The sequence below is a fragment of the Harmonia axyridis genome, chromosome 5, assembly GCF_914767665.1.
Source record: "Harmonia axyridis chromosome 5, icHarAxyr1.1, whole genome shotgun sequence".
NCBI lineage: Eukaryota > Metazoa > Arthropoda > Insecta > Coleoptera > Coccinellidae > Harmonia > Harmonia axyridis.
In genome coordinates, this window is record NC_059505.1 from 12595579 (window position 1) to 12614696 (window position 19118).

At 33.6% G+C, this 19118-nt stretch overlaps 1 protein-coding gene and 1 long non-coding RNA gene across 4 annotated transcripts; one reads left to right on the forward strand and one right to left on the reverse strand.

The window, feature by feature from the left end:
• Positions 1 to 5149: 5149 nt before the first annotated feature.
• On the forward strand, positions 5150 to 6243 carry LOC123680202. The gene is made up of 2 exons (XR_006747493.1): positions 5150 to 5182; positions 5271 to 6243. It is a non-coding gene; the product is annotated as an uncharacterized LOC123680202 (long non-coding RNA).
• Positions 6244 to 12665: 6422 nt separating this feature from the next.
• LOC123680282 (ADP-ribosylation factor-binding protein GGA3) lies at positions 12666 to 18612 on the reverse strand. 3 transcript variants are annotated; one of them, XM_045618097.1, is made up of 8 exons: positions 18428 to 18612; positions 17809 to 18374; positions 17483 to 17702; positions 17137 to 17427; positions 16964 to 17078; positions 14662 to 15169; positions 13211 to 13443; positions 12666 to 12932 (listed from the first exon to the last, which is right to left on the reverse strand). In XM_045618097.1, exons 1-7 carry the CDS (start codon positions 18465 to 18467, stop codon positions 13231 to 13233), a joined length of 1953 nt encoding a protein of 650 aa, XP_045474053.1. In that variant the 5' UTR covers positions 18468 to 18612; the 3' UTR covers positions 12666 to 12932; positions 13211 to 13230. The 3 variants fall into 3 exon arrangements, with proteins under 3 accessions (XP_045474053.1, XP_045474052.1, XP_045474051.1); XM_045618096.1 differs by having other exon boundaries at positions 12666 to 13130; XM_045618095.1 differs by having other exon boundaries at positions 12666 to 13443.
• Between the last annotated feature and the right edge of the window lie 506 nt (positions 18613 to 19118).

The window sequence follows — 19118 nt, forward strand, 5'->3', positions numbered from 1 at the left end:
AGATCGAGTTGTCGCAAATCGATCTCTAATGGCCATAAGTCTTAGACGTCGATCTTGACCTTCATTTGTGCCCCTTCAACGTCCGGTGCCTACTCTTCTTCGATTTCGGGCATTATCAACCCCCGCTTGACAACATCTCATAACAGTAGTTGATGGATTTCTGTTCATACCGTTAGCGATTTCTCGAAATGACAACGCCACTTTCCGTAGACCAATAATTCGACCTCTTTCAAATTCACTTAGCTGGCGATAAATTCCGCGTACACGTGCTCTAGGAATTTTAACAACAACTAAACATCGACTTTGGATATTCTCGAACAGCTGGTTTAAAAAACTGGCAAAAAACGACTACAATATTTAAGTAACAAAAATTGTTTACATGAAAAACCTTCACGATTATTTTCTTCGAATTCAATAATTTACTCCTTGCTATATTATCTATGTTTTACCAAAAAAATTTTAAAATATAAACAGCTCCTTCTGGGTGTTACAGTTTCTTTGTCAGTTAGTATATGAAGGGTTTTCGAATAAGATATTTTGATGTTGATAATATAAGTCATGTTCTGATGAACCAATAGAATCCGTAAATTTTCCATAGTTACGGCGTATTGTAACATATTTTAGTAACATTCTTGGACGTATGCCAAAAAAGTAAACGTCAAGCTCAGTGTAATGTCATTGAATTATCAAATTACTGTGCTTTGATTATAGTTATTGAAAGTATATAATCCTAACGAATACCAACTGGAGCAATATATTTTGATTATACGAACCTCTTTGCTCGACATAATTCGCGAAACACCACTCGAGCTGCGCTCTCGGATCTCGTGATGTTTCGCGAACTACGCCTCATGAATCGGTGTATATTCGAATATTGTCTATGCTTTTGTGATATAACTGAGTATTGGTAGATAGTTGACTGTCATTATTGCGGAGCAAATGGCCATTGACCCTGGGTCCTTCAGCATGTTCTTTCAGATACATTATTTTTAAATTTCAAAAATTAATAAAAACAGGCAGATAAAGCATGTAGGGTTGCCGGTGCACTTCGCGACGTCATATTCAACAACAAACATATGAGTAAACATTCGAAAGCCAGGATCTACAAAACTTGTGTTCGACCCATCATGACGTACGGCATAGAAACGCGAGCAGACAAGAGGACAAAATCCATCCTAAGAACGACAGAAATGAAGATACTGAGAACCATATCTGGATACACGCTGAGAGATAGGAAGAGGAACACAGCCATCCGAGAGGAATGCCAGACTCAGGACATAGCTAAATGGGGAAGAAAACGACGACGATATTGGAACGACCACGTCAGCAGAATGGACGCAGGCAGAATTGCTAGGATAGCCCGAGACGGAATCCCAGGTACCAGAAGACCAGTCGGCAGACCCCCTAAGCGCTGGAAAGACTCCTGGATATCTACCTCCACCGAGGACTAAAGTGGAATATACAAGCCCTAGGCTTAAATTAAGAAGAAGAAGAAGAAGAAGAAGAATAAAAAATATAATTTTGACGTTAAATTCTAAAAATATTGAATAAGATCTGTATTGAGTCTTTTCTTGAGGAGCTGTGGTTGTTATCATCTTGATGGTAGAGGCCAAATACATCGTCTCATTTTCTGAATTCTTCAACAAATCTGGTTAATAGAGTATTTATCTGGATCTTAGTGGTTCAATCTTGGTAGTAGAACAGAGTAAGGTTTGGTGTATTAGAGTAGAGTTCGGTGGATTGTGGATTCAGGTGCCTCATTCTTTTAATGGTTTTAAGCGCTGTGGTTTCTGCTGTTTTTATATATCTCAATCTTTTACTTTTGTTGTGTATTGGCTATGCATATTTTAGTAGTGGGCGACAAATTTTCTTGTAGATTTTTGCTGCGGTATTAGTGTGGATATCTTTCGGTAGGCTAGTTTGCTAAAATGTTTTCCCCTGAAATAAACTTCTTTTTTTATGTTTTTAGTGTAAATATTGAAATTTATTATCAATTTGTACTCCCAAGTATTTTATTGGAGGCGCTATGATCTATCTTGATTCTATCAAATATAATAAATTTTGACTTTTCAATATTTATATTCATTTTCCAATTTCTAAACCTATTCTGAATGTTTTCCATTAGATCCTGTAGTTCAATCAATGGATGTTCATTTCATTTTAAAGAGGAAGGTATATGCCATTGACGATGAAAAACGATATCAGCCAAATGGCCGTCAAGGCTACGGTTGCAGCACCATATTCTTTTCATTGAATTTTCCATGACCAATGCGCATATTTGTGGCTGTATGACCTCGATAACTTCACGAATTCCATCTTTAAGATCTTGAATCGGTTTTGGACCATTAACATAGACCATATCTTCCACGTGGCCCCAAAGAAAAGAGTCTAAACTCAAAGTCACAATATTTTGGTGGCCAATTGTTATCACATCTTCGAGAAGTAACATGGCCAGGAAAATGTTCTTGCCAGATTTTGATCGTTTCGATTCTTGTTTGGCACGAAGCGTATTTTTCTTGAAAATAAACGTCATCCACATCAGTACCTTCCAAATGCACATTCGTACTGATAACAATATCGGTTTTGATCTTTTAGTTGGAGAATCAAGCTATAATTTACTAATTTTTCAGTTTCAAATCATCTATCAAATAACAGCCAATTTTCATTTTGCTTTCTTGAAACCCAATAAAATTGGAATTACAAGTTTTTCTTAATTTTTATGATACCTATCCTTAAGAGAGAATACCACCACGTGACATTCTAAGGATTTCTCAATATTGGCTCAGAGTAAGAGAGACAAAAATAATGTGCGGTGTTGCAGGAACGAGTGAATGATCGGTATAAGTTAGGAATATTACAATACTCCCAACTTTCATCGAAAAGGAGTATACTAAGAAAACAACAAGTGTATTTTCAAAAATTTTCACGAAATTAGAAATTCGCCTCTTTTGTGTTGATTTTTGGTAGCATTTTTCACGAATATTTTTGAAATACATCAGTGCTTTTGAGGGATACCATATCATCAGTTTTTTTGCGAAAAATGAAAAGTTGCCATAGTTATTTTTTTTTCAGTTGCAAATTAAAAATATTGAAATACTGTACAATGTAGATTATTGTTTGAAGAAATGATGTGAAAACCCCACAAAAATCGGTGATTTGTAAATAACTCTAACTTCGTTTTAAACTGATCAGTTTCCACTAAATACTTCGAAATGTTTGGTTGTAATGAATCCATAAATATGTCCAACAAGGGCAACGAATCAAATATTAGTCAAACTTCTACATACACCCCATCACGAAAGTTAACGAGCAGGTGAGGAACTGAAAAGATGAAATTTTCATCAAGGAAGGGGTTCGCATTTATGAAACTATTGATTTTTTGGGTGGACTCTCTTCACTCTGAAAAAACTGGGCGTTGGTTGGTCTTAGGAGCGTCGTGTGGATGCAGTTCGACGGACTGGCGTCGCAGGCGTCTAGTGCCGTCTCCATGGCTACCCTTGATTGATAGGACAGTTCTTTCTCACGAACAAACACTTGTCAAATTTACACATTCGGTCACGTGATCGGCAGGTTAGGGGAGAATGTAGGTTTGCGGACGTCCTGCAGTTTCGTCTTTGGGAATCAATTTAGCCTGCAGGGTAAATGAATCAAAGGATAATTTTTTTTCGAATAAAAAAATGGAAAACTTCTCGATACGTGAAAAAAATCATTTTCTTTATTTTAGTATCGTAATTAGTTAATTACAGTACTAAAAACAGTGATGTAATGAACTCATTACAGGATTGTTTTCAGTTATATTTTTCGTTTTGTGGTTGTCTCGACTGACTTCCAATCCTATCAAATTTCAACAAACGTCAATAATTGTCAATATACTATGATTTGGATATAGTGAAATGATTTGCGACATTATTCGCAATTTCTCTTAATTCTGGTAGAGATAAATCGATTTCGTCAGACATAATTCACTAATTTAATGCGTATTTGTAAATTAGTTCATAATTCGAAACGTACTATTCATATTCAAATTCCGTAATCTGTCAATTTTCGTAACAGTCAAACCAACTGCCAAGATACAATACAAAAGTCACTAGGATATATGATCTGAATTTTTTATTGAATTTCGACAATATTTTACAAAACTTGATATCGTCTAATACTCGTTGCAGAAGGCAATTCCAACACTCTTGCGTTCGAAAACTCGCTCCTTCGTCGCTCGTGTTGGAATAGGAGCCTATTCTGCAACTTGTTTTAGAATATACTATTTTCGGCAACCGTCCGGGAAGTACTCACTTCCCGGACGTTTTTTTTCTGAGAAAGTAGCATTTCCCGGCCTAGTCCGGAAAGTACGTACTTCCCGGACTAGGCCGGAAAAGGATCATAGAATCCATAGCAACCGAGATAACGGCTGACAGTTCATATGAAATTAGTTGTCAAAAATTTGCATGTTTTTTGATCGCAATCGCAATAAAATATAGAAAGCAGCAGCGATAGTGTTATTTTACATGGTTGCCGAAAAAATATTGTACGCAACACGCCCGAAAATGGTTTTTTTGGACTCACAGACTTCCAGGACTCGCTTAAGCTCGTCCTGGAATTTTGTCTATTCGTCCAAAAAAACCCTATTTTCCGGACTTGTTACGTAAATTACTATTTTTCATTTGAGGATCGTAATGAGTTTATTACAGTACTAAAAACTGTGCTGTAATGAACTCATTACAGAATTGTTTTCAGTTATATTTTTCGTTTTGTGGTTGTCTCGACTGACTTCCAATCCTATCAAATTCCAACAAACGTCAATAATTGTCAATATAATATAATTTGGATATAGTGAAATGATTTGCAACATTATTTGCAATTTCTCTTAATTCTGGTAGAGATAAATCGATTTCGTCAGACATAATTCACTAATTTAACCCTTCGTTAGGCGCGTGGATTACGATTGTAATCCACCACTATTCCAACGCCGATATTTTCCTAATTTCATTGGTTATGTAAGCGCGGACCTCAGTAGCTGTCAATTACATCTCTTTCTAGCGATTCAGTATTCAGTAAGCGGTGGGAAATATTTTTGCTGGAATTTAGGAGCGTCTAAACACGACTGGATTACCATTGTAATCCGCGCGCCTAACTGCGTTACGTTTGCTCGAAGGAGCAAACGTAACGCAGTGTTGTCATAAATTTGGTAAGTATAGTTTTTTTTGCATTATTACGAACATTATCGAATGCATATGTATTCTTATATCATTATCTCATGATTATTGATGTTTCAGGAATATAATATGTCTGACCCTAAAAATAAATCCGTTATTTTAGTATCTTCAATGCACCATGATGTTGCGATCGATCTGGAAACAGAAGATAAAAGAGAACCAGAAATAGTGACATTTTATAACCACACCAAAATTGGCGTCGACTTAGTGGACCAACTATGCCAAAAATACAACATTGCGAAAAATGCAATGGTTGTTTTTTACAATCTGCTGAACGTAGCTGGAATAAATGCCGTCTGCATTTACAAAGCGAACCATCCTACGAAAAAAAAAAGTAAGGAGTGATTTCATTGAAAAATTTGCTTGGGAACTCATCAAGACACAAAAAGAGGCCAGGTCGAATATGACCTGCTTACCCATGGAACTCAGAAGACGAGCGCGTTCCCTCCTTGGACTCGAAGCGACATTACCCCCGCCTTCTGATCTACCAAGGCAAGAAAATCCTATAAGACGATGTAATATATGTCCTAGAAGCCGTAACAAGTCAACAAGGAAAGTGTGCGTGAAATGCAAAAGACACGCTTGCAAGCAACATGCAGTAGATATTTGCACTGAATGTTTAGATGGTTGAAGAAATCACCATAATTGTGTGAATTTTCCATGAATATGATAACTTCTATCGAATGTAGCAAATTGTATTTTTCATATTTGGTTTGTCTTTTTTCAGAATATCTGGTTTTTTTTCAGCTATTCATAATTGTTTTTTGTTTGTTGTCCAAAATGTACAAGACGCAGATAAAACTATGAAAAACGTGATTCTTTCGCTTTCTTATTCAAACAGTGAGATTCTTGAAAATTTTCATAAAAAATTTTTTTCATCATTGAAGCAGATACATCAACAAAACTGAATAACCAATTTAGCCAATGATTATAGTCTGAGTATGTGATTTAATGACAAATCATTTTGGATTACGTTTGTAATCCACGCGCCTAAACGCGTTAGGAAATACCGCGCGCCTAACGAAGGGTTAATGCGTATTTGTAAATTAGTTCATAATTCGAAACGTACCATTCATATTCAAATTCCGTAATCTGTCAATTTTCGTAACAGTCAAACCAACTGCCAAGATACAATACAAAAGTCACTAGGATATATAATCTGAATTTTTCATTGAATTTCGACGATATTTCACAAAACTTGACTGAAATAGAGAAAATATCGTCTAATACTCGTTGCAGAAGGCAATTCCAACACTCTTGCGTTCGAAAACTCGCTCCTTCGTCGCTCGTTTTCGAATTTCGCATTCGTGTTGGAATAGAAGCCTATTCTGCAACTTGTTTTAGTATATACTATGTATCAAATGGAAAATTATTCAATGAATATCCAGTTCTGGGATTCGAACACGGAGTCAATCGTTCTATTATTCTAAAAACGTTCCATAACTCTGAAATTATAAGGGGTAGGACTTTGCTGTGAAATTATTATGTTCAGTACCATCGTAGGAAAATAGAGGCTGTTCCTAAATTGGAGGTCAAAAGGAAAATGTAGTCCTACTTTTTATAGTGATTATACCAATTTATCGAATCTTTATTAATCTTCGCTACAGATTGGGAAAACGCAAAAACTTATAATTCATCACAGCTTACTAGCTGGATCTTCATAATAATTTGGATTTTCATGGGGATTTCAAGAGAATAGTTTTAAATTTTTTTCTCGAAATCAGTAGCAGACAAAACGTCAAAACTATACAAGAAACCAAAGGAAGTAGTACTGGACCACAGTTCCTGTTTACATTTTTACTGGTCCACTGAAAAAACAAATTCTGGAGGAAATAAACTGCAGAAAATATATCACCCAGTAGATTTGCATTCAAAATTAGCATATCATATGATGAAAACTTCAAATTGAAATATCTATGCCAAATTGAAGTTGAATATCTTGTGAAGGGAAGGTGCTATGCGATACAAATTAAAAAAAATATGTCACATTCGTTTGTACCTCCGATTTAGGAACGTTTATTCTCAATTATGAACCTACTGTTAAGTTTTCAAGAAAAAAAAATTTTCTTTGGTTTTTTGCCTTCACAACTCAACGATGATATTCTATAGTTATCAGTATACAGTATAGCGAACGATTTTTCTACAGAATTTCATTCATATAACCTCGATAGTTAGCGAGGTATAAGCTATGAACGGCTGATCTGATTTTTAATTCGATATTTGGATGCTGGACTACCCAAAACCAAAACTGAAAATGTCAGGATTGCAGATTATTTCTATAATTCATAAATATTAAAACAAAATCAGGCGAAAAAAATCTTAGGGTCAAATACAAAGTTTATTTTACTGCGTAATTTGTACTTGAATTGAATTCAGTTAAGAAAGTACATATCTACTGAAAATTGACTTAAAAATCTCGATTTAAAGGGATTTGTCAAATAAATTTCATTTCGCTTACTGTCCGCTGTACCTACTCACGTAGAAATTATCAATTGCAATCAAGGACATGACTCTTTTCTTGATATTCCTCTTGAATTTTTGAATTTTGTATAAGCTCGATTGTTCTTTAAGGGCACAATTGATGTATACAAAAAAGAGCCCTCAAAAGCCTCCGATGAGTGCTTGAATATTCTATTATTCTTAAACCACTATACAGCCCTGTTCTGTAACTTCAAATCGAATAGAGATCGTATGGATCGAATAGAAATGCACCGGAATCATTTTGAATTGGTATTCTGTAACTCGAGTACAATTCTCACTATTGGTAGCAATTACAAATTAAATTTGGCGATAAAAGAAGAATTGGATCCAGAATACCAAATTTGAACACGATAGAAATGAAACATTCCAATTTCTCAGATTACGATACTATTCGTTCATTTCTATTCGAGGTACAGAATAGGACCAATTATTACTAAATTTTGCACGAATCTTGAAAATTTTATTGTATACATAAAGTGTTTGGATAAAGTAAGGAACAAAAGTTAAACTCCGTTTGAATGTTTGATAAGTCAGTGACTTTTTGAACAAAACAAATTTTTTTTGACAAAAAAACATTTTATTTTCTACATAATCCCTTTTTTAGCTCGATACATTTAGTCCAGCGTTTTCATATGATAATTTTTTTATTCCCTCTAAATAAAAGGTTTCCTCGAGGCTCTCAAAATAGGCGTTAGTTTCGGTAATGACTTCTTCATTCGACTCAAATCTTTACTTCCCAGCCATTTCTTGAGGTTTGGAAACAGAAAATAGTCGCAGGGGGCTAAATTTGGAGAATAAGCTAGATGAAGTAGCAGTTCGTAGCGCAATTCGCGGATTTTGGCCATCGTGATTAGACAAGTGTGCACACGTGTATTGCACTTTCTTTTTCCCCAAATGCGGCCGTTTTTGCTTCAAATCAACGTCGAATCTGTTCAAAAGCTTTGAATAATATTCGCCGTTGATCGTTTTACCTTTCTCGAGGTAATCAATGTGAATGACACCGCGTGCATTCTAAAAAACTGTGGCCATGACCTTGTTGGCTGACAGACTCTGTTTTGCCTTCTTTGGTCCACGTTCACCCCCTGCAACCCACTGTTTAGATTGTTTTTTGGTCTCTGGATTATTGTGATGGATCCATAGTTCGTCCCCAGTAACAAAACGAAGCAAAAACTCTTTAGTATTACGGCTGAACATCGCTAAACACTCTTTTCAAGTGGTCACACGATTGCGCTTATGGTTGAGTTTGAGCAATCGCGGAGAGTATTTTCATGTCCAAATATTCGTATAAAATATGATGTAACCGTTCAGTTGAGATACATACAGCATTAGCCAACTCACGCACTTTCATTTTCCGATAGTCCAGTATCATTTCATGGATTTTATCGACGATTTCCGGCGTGATCACTTCTTTTGGGCAACCTGAACGTTCGGCGTCACTAGTGCTGGTACAACCACAACGAAACTCTGTTAACCATTTTTACCATTGGAATTGATGGTGCCGAGTCCCCGTAATATTCATCAAATCTTTCCTGAGTTTCAGTGATCGATTCGTTACCTAAAAAGTAATGCTTAATCAGCACACGGAGTTCCCTTTTTTCCATTTTCTAAAAATTCACGAGGTGGTCTGCTTTGAACGGCTATAAAACTGCAACTGCACGTCGTAACTTGCTGAAAATTAGAATGTTGCCCACTGATAGATCACAGATGACGGACATACTATTGCATTGAAAGTAACTGCGCGGGAAATTCAAAAAGTCACAGACTTATCAAACCGCCCTCGTACCTTAGGGCATAAAAATTTGAACTATGACGTCATTCGTTTTTACAGTGTGACGTCAATTTTTTTTCCACAAATGACTACCTACCCCAATTTTTTTTGCTGAATTATCAAACGGTGCAACTCACATAATCAATGGTGAAAAAAATTGGTACCGTAGATAGAGATTTTGAGAGAAAATAACACATTTATTGGAGTTGAAAATGAAACTTTCATGGAAGAAAATCTTCATTCAACTCAAAGAACAAACTTTGCCCAAATTTTCAAATTTTGCTCCGTTAACCATTTGGCACTGACCGATACGTGTGTAAACACTTTGTATACACTTCCCTCGAGGACTTCAGGAATGATCTGCTCCACTTCAGCGGGAATTTTTTGCTGTAACTCTTCTAAATTATTTGACTTCTTAAAATAATCCTTTAATTTTCAATGACCACACAAAAGTCAAAGGGGGTCAAGTCTGGGAAACCGGTGGTCACTAAACGGACGTTGAAATAAACATCCCTCATTACCTTATAACGACGCATTTCCTGAAAAGTGGATTGAGTGGCCACCGCGTTCTCCAGATTCGAACCCCTTAGACTGTAGACTTTTTAAAATCAAAGGTTTATTTTAATAGGCCAAATAATTTAGAAGTGAAGCAATTGCGCTCTCAACGCCAATCGATTGTATAAATTTCCAAAGCTTCAAAGACTCAATTAGCATACGAATGAAGAACACTTAGAAGCTTCTGACTTCAATTTATTTTGAATATTCAAATAGAACCGATAGGTATTTTGCCAATTATTGAAAAAATAAAATTACCTATTGGTATAGCACATGAACCATCAAACGAATATTATCCATTATCAAATTCCATTAAGATATTAGGACCCAGAGTGAATGTCAAATATCTAGCATGTTCCATTCGTACACGGCATATACAAGGCGATCGTCGGACAGAATTGATTTTGACCTCGAATTCTTCATCAGTGAGTAGTTTCCAATCGTTAGGGTTATTGAAAATTGCAATTAGTTAATTGCAATGACAAAAATGATAGCCCGGTAAAAAGACTTAGCAATTGTGGCATTCGAATAGAGTTCTTAAATTTTCAATTATCTCTGCATGGAATTACAACTCCGAAAACCATTGGCCGATGTAAGGAAAAATCTATATGTGTCTTGAGATTCTAGAAAAAACAATGTCATCGACATGTTCTCGTACCGAAACGTATTTGAAAACACACCAGTATTAGTCCCTAAATCAGTCTGAAATAAGTTGATAACTGATTCACAAAACTAGTCCAAAAAAATATTCATTCCAAAATTACTAATTTCAGTGCTGGTCGTGTCACCTATGGTCAGTTAATTGAACTATGAAATGAATAAACCAAAAATAACTATAAAAATAAGAAAACTGTAATTGTACATCAGGCTATCAATAAAATGAAATCTTTAAAGAAAGATATTATGTCTCTGACGCCATCTTACATCTTATCATAAAACTAAATGAGATTTTAGTAGGCTCGTTCCGGTCAAAATTGACTATAATATCGAATTTTGAGCCTGAATTAGTCTTAATCGATGAGGTTCAACTCAGGGAGGGTAGAAATCTCTAGCAAAAAATCATCCAAATGCCCATCCATGATAATCTGTGATCTTCAGATAATTTAATTAAAAGGTCTCCGGATTTAACACCCTTAGATTTTTTCCTTTGGTCACATTTGAAGAACATTTATCAATCTGAAAATTAATGAAAAGAACCTAACGGTGTTAAATCCGAAGACCTTGGTGACCACCGAAAATTTTAATTATCTGAAGTTTACATTTTATTAAGTTTTAATAAGCATTTGGTTGATTAGCTATGTGAAAATGAAATTTTTAATGATTTTTATAGTTTTATGAGAAATTTATCTATAATGCGATATATTTTTGAATAAGGAAAAGAAGCGATTAATTTGTTATAGAAATTTTCATGGTTTGTGTTATTACTTCAAAACTAATTACTTCTTCTTCTTCATTCTTCTTTTTTAGGCGATTCGCCTGTTTCTTTCCGTCGAATCTCTGCCTACACTGACAAAACTAATTACAATAAGACAAAAACAATTACACCAATTAATTCTACCGAAAAACAAGCCTACCCGAATGTTTTTGTTTCATGTTTGTAACACCAGTAATAAAGAAGTTATGAGGAATTTTCATTTCACGTCATTTTCCAATTTTCTCTTACTTATAAAAAATTTATGAGATTGATGTTTTCACCAAATTCCCTCAAAAATGTCCCATTGATTTTTTTTTAAGTTAAAAGAATTTCTAATATCCCCTCACTAGACAACGAATTTGGGGCAGGCAATACAATTCTTCAATACGTCACAAATACACGGGGAGTGAGAAAGCCGAATACTAGGGGAGTATTCTCTCCTTCACTGATAGGCTATAGGCAGGGATAACCAAAACGAATAAGGATAGTGTCTACATTTATTATTGGCTCACATTAGGTGGTATGTATCCAGAAGACATCCAAGATCAAGTGATCTCAACGAGAAAATACCTCAAGCATATCATAAAAACCAAACTATCACTCCTGTTCGATGCCGATATGGAAGTCCAACAAAAGTGGGAATTAGGTGTATATAAAGGGAATTATTATTATAATAAACGAAACAATTCAACATATCATAGGATGTCAAATGTCTGCAGGTAATAAATATAAAGATACGATGCAGAAGGTAAACTAGAGAACTTCAAAAAATTATGAATATAATAATGTATCATCACCAACAAGATACAAAGATCAAAGTTTGATCCAAACAGCGAAAATGCTCAAGAAAATTTCAGACACTCTACAACAAAAACTTAGTATGTACTCCGAAAGACTGAGAAGATACAAAAAGAGCTCTAAAAGAAAATATCATATGATTTTTGAAAAACTCTGGAAGGATATTTTATAGAATGCTAAATGATAATGTATCAGCAAAATCAAGAAGTTGTCCTTGCACCAAAGACATTGAGAATTTTTTTTTTCTTAGAATAAAAGTTTTGAAATAAGAATATCTTTGGAATTATTTATGACATTCTCATTATTTGTAGAATAATATAACACCTTGTTTTTCTTTTATAATGACTATTGGTTATAACAACTAGATTTTAGCCATGGCTTCAATGTTGCTACAAATATAAACGACATTTACTGTACAATGACGAAATAAAACATCGAATGGATTTCAATAAATATAATTCAAATTTGATAATTGTAAATACATTTTTAAATTTAAAAAATATGCCACATATATAACAAAGGACTTCAATAAAAGATAGTAAACATAGACTAGAATAAGTAAAAAATTTGGTATAATAATTCAACAACTTTCATTGACCCAATATTCATCTTTATTAACTACAATTCGATATCCAATATCACAAACTACCATTGGCAACAAATTAAAATATGAATTTATAACTTTTTTTTCAATTTTTAAATTTGACTAGAAAGAAAACAAATGAATAAATGCATTTTTCAGACTCAAGAATATTCGTGGTATAAAAAATCACAAAATAAAATAATGCCATTATCCACAAGAAAAAAACAATATATATAATTACATATCTAATCATAATAACTATATTTTGGATTTTATCTTTGGAGAGATTTTAAGCCCTTGCAATGAAGAAGGAAAAATCTGCTAAAATATTAAAACTCTTTTCAATATTTGAATATGAAATCTTGAAATACTCGTTCATTAAAACTTAGAATTAACAATACCTTTGAGATTCGTTCATATTTCAGATTTCTTCATCGATCCATAAGTTTGGAATATCTCCCATTTCAGTCACTGTTTCATCGTCCATTGAATAACTAAGTACAAATTTGACATTCAGTTCCTTTCCTTCAGGATTGGCTATCAACATGATTTGTGTGATAGCAGACGGAGGTAGAAAGGGATTTAATGGTGGAAGTTCAGTCTCTGAAGGAGCTTGCAACTTCAATTTGCAATTCTGGAATAATATAAAAAAGATTACAACGAATATACAAAAAGAATGCATAATTAGCCAATTTTTTTATTTCTTTCAGAATTTAGATATTGAGCTACTCGTAAATCATAAAATAGTGTTTCCATATGGAAAAATGAATTTATTAGTTTTATGGAAAAAATGTATTAATCATTACAAAAGAAAGATTCACTAGTGTGATATCTAATCGACACATAATAATTTTAAACAATGCATGAAGATTATCAGCAGTTGGAATATAAAATAAAATTTCCGATAGTGGTCCTGTGATATGAAATGCGATCCTGACTAAATTTCATGAAAATCTAGCTGATAATCATTTTTGTAGAACTACAGTTCTCCCACTGTATAACCCTTATATTTATAATCTTTTGAGATAGAGCAATAGAAAAAATTATCAACTTGAAACAATAAAGCATGTGTAGATAAATACCTTTCTCTATTTCAGTATCATAATGAGATCATTACAGTTCTAAAAAACAGTTCTGTAATGAACTCATTACAGCATCGTTTTCAGTTATATTTTTCGTTTTGTGGTTGTCTCTACTGACTCCCAATCCTATCAAATTTCAAAAAACGTCAATAATTGTCAATATGATATAATTTGGATAAAGTGGAATGGTTTGCAACATAATTCGCAATTTCTCTTAATTATGGTTGTGATAAATCGATTTGATCAGATATAATTCACGAATTTAATGCGTAATTGTAAATTATTTCAAAATTCGAAACGTACAATTTATATTCAAATTCCATATTCTGTCAATTTTCGTACAGTTACACCAACTTCCAAGATACAATACAAAAGTCAGTAGGATATATAATCTGAATTTTTCATTGAATTTCGACAATATTTCACAAAACTTGACTGAAATAGAGAAAATATCGTCTAATACTCGTTGCAGAAGGCAATTCCAACACTCTTGCGTTCGAAAACTCGCTCCTTCGTCGCTCGTTTTCGAATTTCGCATTCGTGTTGGAATAGGAGCCCATTCTGCAACTTGTTTTAGAATATACTATTATGATTTGACTATATCTAACATTGTATCTAAGAACTATAGTTTGAACATACATGTTCTTAAGTTATTTATTACCTTTGATTTCTGTATCGATAGGTTATATAAGAATAGCTTATGGTTAAATATACTCTAGTTGTACTAATTTTCAATAAAGATTATTGCATCAATCAAAATCAGATCATACCTTAGGAACTACAGCTTGAAGCAAATAACTGCTGAGTGGTAGTTCATTTTTATTAACGGTAGTAACAACAAAAACTTTAACATCCTCCTTTGGTTTATCTTTTGCGTGATGTAATGTTACAAAAACCTGATTCTTATCCAAAATAGTGACAGGTGCAATAGAACTTGGCCTTATATCTTTCAATTCAATATGAATATCCTTAAGTTTCACGTCCATTTTGGATTTTTCAGAATTATTCTCAATAGTTTCTTTCAAGCTGTTATCTTCTGGTGATGAATTTCCTTCACTCAACAACTTTTTATCATATACATCCACAAGGCATTTTTCAGAATCATCAGAAGACAATTTTTGCTCAGATACTTTTATTGCTGTGTTACTCTGAGGATTCATAAGCAAGCTGAGATCAAAGTTTAGAGGACATGTTTGTTTGACAGAATTATTAGAGGAATTGGACTTTGATTCACTTTTTTTCATCAGAAGGTTCATGGGAGTCTTATCTGGAAATTTACTGCAAAAATTTTGTCATAAATAGTAATGTAAAACTTGAAATCAAAAAATATAATTAACCACAAGACAAAGATTAAAAAATTTCACCAACAGTTCTGACTCTGAATACAATGGTTGATGCTACTATAAATTTCAACCTAGAAGCGAAGATGCTTATGGAAATGCATGGACATAACTGTTCCAATGGAATGGTTAAGAAAATACATTGTTATATCAACATGATAATTGATTAAAAGAATATAATTGTCTAAACTACAAATAATGTAAGTATTGATCTTTTTGTAAATCAGATAGAGTGCTTGTTAGCACAAGTGAAAATTTACTTTGCTTAGTTCTTTCCTTCGTAAGCTCTGCGAACTGGGTGAGTAAAATATTCAAATAAACTTTCTAAAAAAAAGGTTTCTTTTTAACACGTTCACTGCTACTATAGATTTTGTGCGGCACATGCCCGCATGACATTGAAAATCATTCAAGGGGCTCAGGATCATATACCTATTCAACATGTTTACCCACCAATGAAATGCTTCATTATTGATAAAAAAAAACTATTCTCAAACATACATTTATCATTGACAAATTCATATTAATGATGAAGATAATTTAAATTATTTTAATCTGGCAACGTAGCTAAATATTTGACTTAAAACATTGGAAGTCATTCAATGGACTCAAGATCGTATACCTATTCAACATGTTTAACCATCAATGAAAAGCTTCACCATTGATCGAAAAAAACTATTGTCAAACATACATATCCACTTAAAAAAAAAGAGGTGTTAGAGAAGGTGATACCATCTCATCTAAACTTTTCACTCTACCCTTGGAATATGTGATAAAAAAGCTAGCTTGGGATCGGAAAGGACTGAAAATCGATGGGGCGTATCTCAATCATTGGAGATTTGCTGACGACCTAGTATTGATAAGCACAGACATCCAAGAATTGAAATCGATACGACCTGAATGAAAAGTCAAAGGAAATAGGACTAAAGATGAATCTTGACAAAACGAAGATAATGAGCCATAGTCAGGAAAATATCACTACAGATAACATAAGCATAGAGAAGGTGGAATAATATGTATATTCGGGGCATATGATTAAAAATGGAAAAGAAAATCAAATATTGGAAATTGAGAGAAGAATACGCTTAGCATGGGCAGCCTTCGGCAAACTGAGTTTCATCTTTAAGGAGAAAAATATTCCTCTACACTTGAAACGCAAAACCTACGACAGCTGTATATTACCAGTGGCAACATATGGTCTAGAAACTATGGCAATAACGAAAAAAGTGGCAGAACAACTGAGAGTAACTCAAAGGGCCATGGAAAGGATTATGCTGGGTATAAGCTTGAGGGACAGAATTCCGAACACAGAAATACAAAAAAGACCCGGGTAACTGACATCATGAGTAGAATAGTGAAACTTAAGTGGCAGTGGGTGGCACATGTTACAAGGCAGATTGTGGAGAGATGGTCACACAAAGTGACTTTTTGGACACCTCGAAAGACAAAAAGAAGCATAGGAAGACCGAGAAAAAGATGGATAGACAACATAGTCGATGTAGCCGGCAAGCAATGAATGAGAACAGCAAAAGACAGAGAAGCATGGAAAAAACTGGAAGAGGCCTGTGTCCGACACTGGATGAAAGAGGGCTGAAGAAGAAGAAGACCCATCAATGAAGAGCTTCACCATTGATCGAAAAAAAAATATTTTCAAACATACATTTATTGTTGACAAATTCATATTAATGATGAAGAGAATTAAAATTTCAAAAGAAAAGATTCTTCATAAACTTACCTGTTGGTCATGGTATCCCAACTTTCAGAAGATAAATTGTTTTTCTTCAGATGTTCTCTTAAAATATCCAAATCATCCAGTGCTTTAAACTTATTATCAACGCATACCTCATTTTCTGGAACATAAAATGATATAAATTATCACTTCACTGATGCCAATAATAAATCAATCACCTGCTTTGAGTGGTATTGGTTTCAGTACATTTTCATCAGAAATATTAGGTGTTTCAAATATATCAGATAAAACATCTATATTAGGTTTGGCTGTTTTTATTGTTGAATTTTCTGTGCAAGTGTCCATAATTGAATTTCTTTCAGTAGACATTAAATCGAAATTTAATAAAGAGAGATCATTTTCTATATTTGTTTCAGTGGTTGGAATGCTCAAACAATTCCCTTCAATTATTATAGATTTATATTTAGCTAATAATTGAGTTAATTCATCATTCGTTTGAATGATATCACCTGAAGAGAAATTTAACATTACTTCTTTATAGAATATACTTATAAGGACTATTACCTAAAATATCATCATTCTTAGAAGTTTCTGTAGCTATCTTTGCCAAGTTAGGCTGCAACCTCTCACAACTTTGATAGAGTTCTTTAATAAGTTCCATTTCATCCTTTGAAGTTGTTTCAACCACATAAGAATCCAGCATTTCATTCAAAAGCCTAATATTATTTTGTGCAGATTCTAGTTCCATAGCTCTTCGACTCTTGAGTTCTACTCTTTTCTCATCCTAGAAATATTTATATTGACTATAATAATGAAATATAATAAAAATATGATATGACTCAATAAACTTCTGAAGTTTTCTAATGAATGAAAATATTTATGTGAAATACCTCTTTCACCATACTTTTTATCAACCAATTAGCTGCTTGTATATCCTCAGGGTCTTTACTTTGCAGAAGTTTCTGCAGCAGCTTTGATTTTTCTGTATCAGTAAAAATTGAATTCACTTTTCTTTTAGGTACATTTTCAGCTCCTGCAGCTATATTAAGATTAGGAATTTCTTTGATTACTCCCTGTTTTTTCAACATATCATAAGCTTCCTTAATTTTAGTTTCTTTAGGGAAGTCAAGTGTCCAGACATAAAGTAACTGCAATACTTTTTGTTTCACAATAGCGGGTGTTTGACAACCAAGGTATTTAGGTGAGACTAGTTTAATCATTTCATTTAGAAACCTGAATTTTCCTATTTCTGATTGGAAGTGAGTGCCGCATCTACCCATGCAATTGTCAAGAACATTCAAGGTTTGCATTACTTCTTTTTCTACACCGCAGTGCAATCTATTAGCAATAACGACTGAACCTACGTAAGCCCCATCTTTTTCTTTGTTTATCAGCGTACAAAAAGCTTCTACTGCAGCTGAGTCTATATTTTGATTTGAAGAACTCGTTGCCTTCACTAAAACAATATTTATATTCAAAAGATGTATATTGAGAATTGAATATCCTTACGAAGAAGTGCTTCAAGACTTGTTCTTGTCACTAAGTCCATATTATTTTATATCGATTAAAGTAGTTAACCATGAACTACAGCTATAGAATTATTCAATTTACTGTTTGTTTATTCATTTTCAGGAATTGTAAGATCAAGATCAGATAGTCTACGCCATTCTGAAATTTGACATTGGTCATTGACATTGTATTATTGACAATATTTTTTCTGTGGTTTGCAATAGAATAGAATTAAATTTCTTTATCTTATTTTTTATTATCACGGGAATTTCAACATAAATGCAAAAAACCAGTTAATTATTATGAATTGATTTGATTTCTTCTGAAAAACTAGCCCATTCGCGAATATTATGAAATAATATTTTGTTCTCCTGTGAGGAATCAACATTCTGATTGGAGAATTGAAAATAAAAATTATTCCACCATTGAAAAAATTCTTTATTTTTACATTGAAGTAATATTAAATGTCGTATTTCTCTTCCTGAATTATTTTCTACAATTTACATTCATCCTGCAATCCATTTCTTTTATTGCAACCACAGTTCACCATTTTGCTGCCAATAATGATGGCCGATCTTACCGGTTTACACGCCGTTTTTGTATCAGAAACATTCATTTTAGAGGAAGAAACATTCATTTTAGAGGGGGAAGGTTTATTACATGAACAACGATATCCCGTTTTTACTTCTTG